This window comes from Rhinopithecus bieti, unplaced genomic scaffold, assembly GCF_001698545.2.
Source record: "Rhinopithecus bieti isolate Rb0 unplaced genomic scaffold, ASM169854v2 scaffold_5216, whole genome shotgun sequence".
NCBI classification, from domain to species: domain Eukaryota; kingdom Metazoa; phylum Chordata; class Mammalia; order Primates; family Cercopithecidae; genus Rhinopithecus; species Rhinopithecus bieti.
In genome coordinates this window covers 3,060,018-3,071,546 of record NW_016805021.1, presented here as the reverse complement: position 1 = coordinate 3,071,546, position 11,529 = coordinate 3,060,018, and the positions used below count along the sequence as shown (strand labels likewise).

At 37.8% G+C, this 11,529-nt stretch overlaps 1 protein-coding gene across 1 annotated transcript in view; it reads left to right on the top strand.

The window, feature by feature from the left end:
* Window positions 1-11,529, top strand: part of SSBP2 (single stranded DNA binding protein 2) — a 338,402-nt gene that overhangs the window by 107,999 nt on the left and 218,874 nt on the right. The window contains exon 2 of the mRNA XM_017870897.1: window positions 7,616-7,688. Coding sequence (XP_017726386.1) covers window positions 7,616-7,688 — 73 coding nt within the window. The remainder of the gene's footprint in view (window positions 1-7,615; window positions 7,689-11,529) is intronic.

Sequence of the window (11,529 nt, the reverse complement as noted above, 5' to 3'; positions counted from 1 at the left end):
TCTACTTTTATTTATTTATTTATTTATTTATTTATTTATTTTTTTGAGGCGGAGTCTCGCTCTGTCACCCAGACTGGAGTGCAGTGGCGCAATCTCGGCTCACCGCAAGCTCCGCCTCCCGGGTTCACGCCATTCTCCTGCCTCAGCCTCCCGAGTAGCTGGGACTACAGGCGCCCGCCACCTCGCCCGGCTAGTTTTTTGTATTTTTAGTAGAGACGGGGTTTCACCATGTTAGCCAGGATGGTCTCGATCTCCTGACCTCGTGATCCGCCCGTCTCGGCCTCCCAAAGTGCTGGGATTACAGGCTTGAGCCACTGCGCCCGGCCTCTTACCTTGCTTATTATTTAAAAACTAAGATCTTCATAGGTCTTCATATTCTGACATGTCATTTTATTTGTGCTCTTTATATATTAAACATATTAGCCTTGACATAAGGCTATATGTTATGTCACAAATCTCACAAATCACCACTAAAGAACTTACTCATGTAACCAAACACTGCCTGTTCCCCAAAACCTCTTTATATATTAAACATATTGACCTTGACATAAGGCTATATGTTATGTCAAGGCTAATATGTTTAATGTATAAAGAAAATAGGATTACAGATGCTGTTTTCTCAGTCCTTTATTGCTTCTTAATTTAATTTTTGTAGGGACAGTCAACAGTTGAACACTTTTATCTATTTTTTAATTTTTATATATCTGGCTGGGCGTGATGGCTCACCCCTGTAATCCTAGCACTTTGGGAGGCTGAGGTGGGCGGATCACAAGGTCAAGAGATTGAGACCATCCTGGCCAACATGGTGAAACCCTGTCTCTACTAAAAGTATAAAAATTAGCTGGGCGTGGTGGCACCTGTAGTCCCAGCTATTCGGGAGGCTGAGGCAGGAGAATCACTTGAACCTGGGTGGCAGAGATTGCAGTGAGCCAAGATCATGCCACTGGCACTCCTGGCACAGCCTGGCGACAGAGCAAGACTCCATCTCAAAAAAAAAAAAATTATGTATCTTTAATTTCCTTCTAATTGTATAATTTTTAAATAAAAAAAAAAACCTTTTGTTAGAAGCATATGCAAAATAAAGAGTAAGTGGGGTCCTCCCACTCTTAAAAAATAGATTAGAAGATTAAACCGAAGACCTGTTCTAATCCAAATTACTATAGATACTGAATTCATGAAGCCTAGTTGAAGGAGATTTGACTGTCAGAGCCGGAGATCGATACAATTCCAATTATGGAATTTTATCACTGTTGGTTGATGTTTCCGGTCTGCCTTCCACTGCAGTTGTGAGTACATGTGTGTGTAGTTGAGGGACAGTGAGTCTAGTGTCCATCACATGTGTAGGTGTTATCTAATGACCTCAGGCTTTGGCTCTTCTCTGTGTTCTTCTCATCTTAATCTCTACCTCTGTTCTTATTTTTAAAGTTTAGGCGCCTGTAGTGACCAAGGAGTAAAGAAGGTGCTGAGCTGTACCAGATATATTTTGTATTTCCTGCTTTGGCTCCCTCTCTAGAATTGTTGGTCATCATTTTGATAACTTGGTCATTGATATTCAGTTTAAAATTAGAATGAAATGAAGATAATTTGAAGATATATGATCTATGAATCATTGATAGGCTTTTTCATTAATCAATGTTTTTTAAAGAAAGATTGGTTCTACTTTTTGCAGCTGACTCTTACTGTATTTGTTAATTTGTTTCTATGTATTTAGATTACATTAGCTACTCTGCTAAATAGCCACTCTGTATTTTTTTTTTTTTTTTTGAGACGGAGTCTCGCTCTGTCACCCAGGCTGGAGTGCAGTGGCTGGATCTCGGTTCACTGCAAGCTCCGCCTCCCGGGTTTACGCCATTCTCCTGCCTCAGCCTCCTGAGTAGCTAGGACTACAGGCGCCCGCCACCTCACCCGGCTAGTTTTTTGTATTTTTTAGTAGAGACGGGGTTTCACTGTGTTAGCCAGGATGGTCTCGATCTCCTGACCTCGTGATCCGCCCGTCTCGGCCTCCCCAGAGTGCTGGGATTACAGGCTTGAGCCACCGTGCCCGGCCGCCACTCTGTATTTTAATAAAGTACTTAAATTTCTTAACGATCATAAAAAGGAAAATGTTAATTCAAAAGTATTACCGTTCAAATATTTGTATATTCAATATTTATCTTTAAATTTTCACTGTTGAGTAATCCAAATAAAATGTTGCCTTTTTCTTTTTTTTCTTTCTTCCTTCCTTTCCTTCTCTTTCTTCCTTTCTTTCCTTCCTTCCTTTCTTTCTCTCTCTCCCTCTCTTTCTTTTCTTTTCTTTTCTTTCTTTCTTCCTTCCTTTCTTCCTTTCTTTCTTGACATAAGATCTGACTTTGTTGTTCATACTGGAGGACAATGATGCGATCATAGCTCACTGCAGCCTTGAACTCCTGCGCTCAGGTGATCCTCCTGCCTCAGCCTCCCAAATCAATGGGACTGCAGGTGTGAGCCATACAGGCTAATTTTAAAAATATATATAAATATATATATTTTTTGGAGATGGGGTTTTGCTGTGTTGCCCAGGCTGGTCTAAAACTCCAGGGCTCAAGCTATCCTCCTGCCTCAGCTTTCCACTTCTTGGGATTACTCCCAGGCGTGAGCCACTATGCCCTGCTCAAAATGTTGCTTTCTTATGTTTGGTGATCTCACATTACTAGACATGGCACCAAGCTGTGATTTACCTGCATGGATGGACAGTGTCACTCCCCTCTGCCGGAATCATTTGTGTTCAAACAGTATCTTTTATTACAGGGCTTTCCCCCCAGAACTTTCTGGACATTCTTATTTCTGGTGGATCAGTGTCCTTTTGTGGGGAGCTAATGGGTAATACATAATCTGAAGCTACAGCAAATATAGCTCCTGCTCTTGCTGTGACTCCCGGTGGTTCCTCCAGAGCAGGAAGGAGGAAAGAGAGGAGTGGCAAATGTGGGAGAGATAGTGCCTTAGAATCCAATACATGATTTGATAATTGGCCAAAATTATAACAATTGTTATTACTTACTGTGCTTTCTAATCCTTTTGACAATACAAGCAAAATATTATTCTTCCTATTTGACACATGAAAGAACTGACATTCAGAGAAATTGTGTTCCATTCAAGGTGAGCACGGGTACTATGAAAACAGAAGGAGAAGGTGAATTTAACTTTGGATGTGGTCAATTTAAGAGAGAAACATATTTTTAGAAACAAACTTGGCCAGGTCCAGTCGCTCATGCCTGTAATCCCAGCACTTTAGGAAGCCTAGGCAGGAGGATCTCTTGAGTTCAGGAGTTCGGGACCAGCCTTGGCAAAATAGCAAGACCCTGTCTTTACCAAAAAACATTAAATATTAGTCAGATGTGGTGTGTGCCTGTAGTCCAAGCTACTCGGGAGGCTGAGGCAGGCAGGATGATGGCTCTGATCACACCACTGCACTCCAGCCAGAATGATAGAGCAAGACCCCGTCTCAAAAAAAACAGAACAATAAACACCAAACTTAAAACAGTAGTTTAGTTTGGAGAAGCAGGTTTGGAGCTTGGGACAGAGGGTAGCACTACAGAGATAGGTTTGGAAAATCCTATACACAGCGGTGATAATTAAAATATTGGAGATTGTTTATATCCATCTGACAAAGGGCTAATATATAGAATCTACAAGGCACTTAAACAAATTTACAAGAAAAAAAAAACTCCCATCAAAAAGTGGGTCTAGGATATGAACAGTTACTTCTCAAAAGAAGACATTTATGTAGCCAACAAACATGAAAAAAAGCTCATTGTCACTGCTCATTAGAGAAATGCAAATCAAAACCACAGTGAGATACCATCTGATGCCAGTTGGAATGGCGATCATTAAAAAGTCAGGAAACAACAGATGCTGGAGAGGATGTGGAGAAATAGGAACGCTTTTACACTGTTGATGGGAATGTAAATTAGTTCAACCATTGTGGAAGACAGTGTGGCGATTCCTCAAGGATCTGGAACTAGAAACACCATTTGACCCAGCAATCCCATTACTGAGTATATACCCAAAGGATTATGAATCATTCTACTTAAAAGACAGGCACATGTATGTTTATTGCAGCACTATTCACAAAAGCAAAGACTTGGAACCACCCAAATGCCCATCAATGATAGACTGGATAAAGAAAATATGGCACATATACCCCATGGCATTCTATGCAGCCACAAAAAAGGATGAGTTCATGTCCTTTGCAGGGACATGGATGAAGCTGGAAGCCATCATTCTCAGTAAACTAACACAGGAACAGAAAACCAAACACCGCATGTTCTCAGTCATAAGTGTGAGTTGAACAATGAGAACACATGGACACAGGGAGGGGAACATCACACACTGGGACCTGTCGGTGGGTGAGGCAGTAGGGGAGGGATAGCATTAGGAGAAATACCTAATGTAGATGAGGGGTTGATGAGTGCAGCAAACCACCATGGCATGTGTATACATACCTATGTAACAAACCTGAAAATTCTGCACATGTATCCCAGAACTTAAAGTATANGAGTATATACCCAAAGGATTATGAATCATTCTACTTAAAAGACAGGCACATGTATGTTTATTGCAGCACTATTCACAAAAGCAAAGACTTGGAACCACCCAAATGCCCATCAATGATAGACTGGATAAAGAAAATATGGCACATATACCCCCATGGCATTCTATGCAGCCACAAAAAAGGATGAGTTCATGTCCTTTGCAGGGACATGGATGAAGCTGGAAGCCATCATTCTCAGTAAACTAACACAGGAACAGAAAACCAAACACCGCATGTTCTCAGTCATAAGTGTGAGTTGAACAATGAGAACACATGGACACAGGGAGGGGAACATCACACACTGGGACCTGTCGGTGGGTGAGGCAGTAGGGGAGGGATAGCATTAGGAGAAATACCTAATGTAGATGAGGGGTTGATGAGTGCAGCAAACCACCATGGCATGTGTATACATACCTATGTAACAAACCTGAAAATTCTGCACATGTATCCCAGAACTTAAAGTATAAAAAAAAAAAAAAAAAAAATGATACAATGAACTTTGGAGACTTGTGGGAAAGTGTGGGAGAAGGGTGAGTGATAAAAGACTACAAATTGGGTACAGTGTATACTGCTTGGGTGATGGGTGCACCAGAATCTCACAAATTACCACTAAAGAACTTACTCGTGACCAAACACCACTTGTTCCCAAAAAACCTATGAAAAGAAAAAAGAAAAAAAAATTGGAGATTGCTGATCATGTATTATGGAGTCATCATGGCAGTAGACTTAATTAGTTGTTCACCAATGCGTTGCTCCCTGACACCCTTTTTGGAGCATAGATTCTGATGGCCTGAGAACCGTTAATTTTGTTCAAAGGAGATTGCAGAACATGAATATATGAGGTAGCATTATAGATAGGTTTTCTCAGCCCGATCCCACTTCATCACCCTGTTGGTAACAATGAGCTGCCACAGCAGATTCTAATAGTAGTAGGATGGGCTCACACCCTTGGAAGATACTTCAGAATCTCCAGTTGAAACCCTTACCTCCCATTATTCTAAGTCCCTTCCAATAGATTTTTTAGAATCACTATTTTAGATTTACAGAGGGAGAAAGTGGGGACTATCACTTTTAATTTTACTTGTAAAGAGGTAAGCTTTTTGTTTCTTAGGTACTAAAGAAAACTTAGAAGAACTATATTATCCCCATTAATATGAAAAAGAAGACGTTACAAGGAGGTAACTCACTTAAGAATGGGGTTTACTGAAAGGACACAGCCTTGACTGTTCTGAGGTCTGTTCTCTTCATAACAAGTTCTCACCATAACATGGTGCCCCTGCTTTATTCGCTCTCTGCTTCTCACTTTCAAATTCCCCAAGCTTCGTGGACCAGCTTTATTGTTCAGCCTTTTACTTAGGTGGGGATTTCTTTCCTATGCTAACCACTGGTTTGGCTCTAGGCCCAAGGTTTTACAAGCCGCATGGAATTACCTGAGTCTGTTTTTTTCAGGCAGTGGGGCAGGACTGCCACTGGCAGGCAATTTTGAGGTTCCACAGCCTATCCAAGAAGATTTTACAAATATTATCCTTTTCCAAGGTACAATTTGCCATCATGGGCACTGAATCATGTGGTAGAGTTGAGAGTCACTAGTGGGGGGAAAAAGGTATGGGGTATGTGTTTGAAGAATATGTGATAAGAATCACCAGCAGGATTGTTTGTTTGAAACTACAGGAATATTCCAATTTCCCGTATCCCTTATGATATACTTTGGGTGATAAGCCACACTTCCACAGGGAGATACTGCTACTGAAGGGAGCATGCTATATAGCTTATTGTGTTAGGGTAGGAAAAGCAGTTGAGAAGCACTGATGTAGGAAGTGTCATTCAATTTGAATATGTTAGGAGATGTTTCTAAATTTCATTCATCCTCACTGTCAATAACTTACTTTCTGTGAGTAACTTTAATAGGTCTACTCTCTCAAGGTGCTTAGTAGCTACAGTATTTGGCAGTTTTGGAATGGGGAAAGAATTAAATGGACAGAGCAACTGAATTTGTACCAGCTTTCTCTTTTCATGACAGATGCATTATATGTTTTCATGAAAATAAAGAAAATACTCATTTTTGTAAATGCCATCAATCTTTAAAAGTCGAAAATCTGCTTGGCAAGAGAAGTGGTACAACTATAACCACAGAACTGTGGTTATTGTTACATTGTATTGTTTACTGTAAACCTGGTTCAATATTGGTAAATATAGTGTAGCAGAAACTGAACTGTTGTGAGCTATCTGGGCATTGGGCCAAGATATCATTAAAAATACTGCCTCAGACTAATTTGGGTTTATGAATAATATTTTGTTAACAGCTCAACTGAAATTGAGCCACATGGTGTAGCTTGAAAATTCTGAATCCACAAGATAATGAGAATAGTTTGTGTATACAACACATTCAATATTCTATATTTGAGTGATAAATTTATACATAATTTTGTTAACCTTTAAACTGTAAGCTCCCATATGCTTAATATGATCTGATATCTTTAAAGTTTACATAATGCTGTAGTTTGCTGTGAATCTGAATGCCTTGTAAACTAAAGTATTATTGGTTTAACAATCAAATCTAAAGAATAAGGAGAAGTTGCTGAGCAAATATTAAAATGATATTCAACACAGTGTTGGCATATGTTTCTACAAACAGCTAGAGTTTACATTAACATTCGCCAAAAAGATTGAAGGACATAAAGTGTTGGGAAAGTTCACTAACTTAATTCATTTCTTTTATTAATGAAAGGTTATTATGCCTTCAGATGGGATTTAGAGATTATTAATAGTAGATATAGCAGTGGGAATGAGCTTATGATAAGTGAGATGATTCCAGAAAAAAATCTCTATATATTTCTTGCCAAGAAAATATACATTTGTCTTTTTCTTCATGTACTACTTTTAATTACTTTAAGTTCTTTCTGAACATACATGTATTATTAATAATTCCTATTAAAATAGCATAGGAAGGGTTTGTTTTTGGTCACTGTTAGTGTGTAAGATATTTCAGCAATGGAAAGATGTGCATTATTTAAAGAATGAATTTTAATATTCTTCTTCTCAATAAATGTTTTATTTGTTTTCCAGGTTAGCACTCTACGTATATGAATATCTGCTCCATGTAGGAGCTCAGAAATCAGCTCAAACATTTTTATCAGAGGTATGTTTTATAGATTTTCTGTATTGCATTTTGATCTTATATAAATGAATGGAAAACATACTATAACAATTATTTGAAGAAAGTTTGTTATGTATTATATAGTGAATTCTTAGTTATCAGTATACATAGTATAGTTTTTATAGATTATGTATAAGCGTTTTTATCCCCATGCCACTTCTGTGCCACTCAATTTTCTAGTCACCTTTCCAGCCGTTTTCTCCTTTTAGAAATGGAAAGTAATATTAGCATGGCAACAATAATCAAGAAAGCAAATTTTTAAAATTTGCTCTAAAAAATTTGTGAGTTATAAGCCCTCCACCATATCTCTCATTCTAACAATATAGTAATTTTGGAAAATGTGGATTTTGTTTTTATTTTGTATGGATGACTGCTGATTGATTTTAGTTAGAAAACATTTTGATAACCTTATTTCAAGTTCTTCTCTTTTTCTTCTCCACCTTCACTTTCTTTCTTTTTTTTAAATTTCAACTTTTATTTCAGATAAGGAGGTATATATGCAGGTTTGTTACATGGGCATGTTACTTGATGCTGAGGTTTAGGGTATAGATACTGTCACCAGGTAGTAAGCTAGCAGCCAATAGGTTGTTTTTCCGTTCATGCTCCCCTCCCTCCCTCTCACCTCTAGTAGTCCATAGTGTCTAGTGTTCCCGTTTATGTGCATGTGTGCTCAGTGTTTAGCTCCCACTTATAAGTGAGAATGTGCAGTATTTGGTTGTTTAGTATTATGGCCTCCAGCTTGATCCATCTTGCCTAAAAGGTATGATTTCATTCTTTTTTAGGCTGTGTAGTATTCCATGGTGTATATGTACCCCATCTTCATCTAATCCACCACTGATAGGCGCCTAGGTTGATTGGAATTTGACCTTTCTTACAGTGATGCTTATTTGTCTCCTATGTATATGAGGATGATGAGGATTTTATTGAGCTCTGTTATGTGCCAGGCATACAGTGTGCCAAGGTATTTTACATGTATTATCTCTAATTCTTGTAAGAAATTTGCAAAACAGGTTATATTATTTCTGTTTTACTGATGAGGACAACAAGGCTCAGAGTGTTTTTATAACTGGCTAATGGTCACAAAGCTTAGTGAGTTATGGAACTAGAATTCAGACTTAGGTCTATGTTAATCCCAATGCTTTTGGTCTTTCCTCTATATCTGTGCTGTCCAATATGGTAAACACCAGCCATATATAGATTTTTGAGCACTTGAAATGTGATCCAATTAAGAAGTGCTACATGTGTGAAGCACAGTATTTTAAAGACAATGTGAACAAAAGAATATAAAATATCATTAATAATTTTAAAATTTTGGTCATACATTGAAGTGATAGTATTTTGCGTATATTAGGTAAAATAAAACATATTACTAAAATTAATTTTAACTTTTCTTTAAATATGGCTATTAAAAGTTTTAAATTGGATAACACATATGCCTGTATCAAAATACCTTATGTACCCCATAAATATATATACTACTATGTACCCATGAAAATTAAAAATTAAAAAAATTTTAGCTGGGCGTGGTGGCTCATGCCTCCCTGCACTTTGGGAGGCCAAGATGGGTGGATCACAAGTTTAGGAGATAGACACCATCCTGGCTAACACGGTGAAACCCTGTCTCCATTAAAAATACAAAAAATTAGCCAGCGTGGTGGCGGGGCCTGTATCCCAGCTACTCGGGAGGGCTGAGGCAGGAGAATGGCGGTGAACCCGGGAGGCGAGCTTGCGGTGAGCCCGAGAATTGCGCACTGCTACTCAGCCTGGGCGATCAAGAGCGAGACTGCGTCTCAAAAAAAAAAAAAAAAAAAAAAAAATTAAATTATACATGTGGTTCTTATTTGTGGCCCACGTTTCTATTTCTGTTAGACGGTGCTGCTTGAAATCATACTACCTCTGGTGAGCTCGCCAGTTTGGTCCCCAGCACATCGAGAGCACAACAGACAACTCATTGCCAGTAGTTCCCTGCCTGAGGTATAGCCTTCTTGAGTTCCAGCTGCTCCTCGAAGTAAACAAATGCACACAACCCCTACTCTGATTTTTAATTAGCTAGTATATGTGAACTGGTAGGGCTTATTTGCAGATAAGGAATTTTAGAGGTTTGGTCAGAACATGTAAGAACTCAGTTGTTTTACTATAGAAGGAATATATGCAGTATAATAAAAATTTGATTTCAAAAGTTTATTCAAATCAAAACAAACATTTGGTGTATCTATGTTTCATTAAATCATTAATTAGAAGACTAAGGGCTATGACCTTTCTAAGTTGTAATCACTGATGTTATGGAAGAAGTGATTGAGATTGCAAGAAGGATGTCTTTTTGTATTCTTAACCACTGTCAACTTACAGTGTTTTAAAAGAACCTATAGTGTACTCTGGAAATTTTAAATTTTTGTTTTAATGCAGTAGAAACTTAATGAAAAGATTCCTTAATGATCTCTCCTTCCTTTTATCAAGGACCATTTTGAACTAGCCCAATTCACTTAATCCTCGAGGGTTCCCAAAACTATATTTTCTTACCAGCATTGTAAGATATTAGATACAGTGATTATTAAACCTCATCAAAAAAGAAAAACGTTGCTAACTTATTCAAGGAAGTTCAAGTATTTGGATTCAAATGGATTATGTGAATTGAGCAAATCACTAGATACTAGACTCCTAGGGTTTGAGCTCAGTGGAAAATGTATATACAGAATTTCTAGGACTGTTTGGTGGAAATGAAATTAGAATTTCAGAAGAGATTCACACATATTGACAAGTATTTATCATTATTTCGTTTTCTCTGGCTGCAGTTTGAATCCAAAAACAGGATTTCTCTTAATTATTAGTCTAACTCACTTTCACAAGATGCGTCACACTGAAAACAAACTATTATCACCAAGAAGACACATTATTTCTCGACTTTGGAGATGAGTGTATGTGATTTTCAGAACTATTCTTCCCTATCTAGGTTGCCAAACTCTGAATGGTGCTGTAAAAATGCATTCTCAACACCTAAATAACCAATGTAGGGGAATAGCTATAATTAATTGAGCTCTAAGTTTTTTATAATGTAAAATAATAAGTTAGATCTATTTGGACTTAACGTAGATAGACTTCTATAACATTGTCTAGTAAAAGAAGAAAGCCGAAGTATGCCATGTATCTGGAAACCCTAGAACATAAAGTAATACTATATATTTTTGTGGGTACATATTTATGAATGTATAGTAAACATTCTGAAAGAATATACGTGTCAGACTAGTTGTTTCTGGGAGTGGGGATATTAAAGGGTTCAAAGGGTTTTTATCCTTAGTTATAGAATTCTTTTAAACAAGGAATACATATATTATTTGTGCAGTTATTTAAAAATATAAATAAAGAAGAGAAAATCCATTCTCTTAAATTATCTGAGCTTAAAAGATGGAAGCCTGGAGATAGATTTGTGATAAGCCATTGCTGAGTACATCCTAAGAGTTCTTGATAATTTCAGTTGGTTAAATTACAATAGTTCGCTATTTCCTCCCTCACATTTTACATTCCACAGTATCTAGCTGCTTGGGTTTTCCTGTATACCTTGGGGCTTCTGTCATATGGGCTTTACTCAGTGGCATATTCCCTCTGCCTAAACTCTCCTCCCCTCTCCACCTTAGAAGTAGCTTTTCCTAGAAAGGTGTTCCTGGGGTTTCACCTAAGGTGATATTACAATCCACAGGCACCTATACATGAAGACCTTTGCATCCATGCCAGGAAGTTGGACTTTATCTTTTGCAGAAGGGAGCCTTCGAAAGTTTTCAAGTAAAAAAAAAAAAAAATAAAAAAAAAAAAAAAAAAAACCTTATAA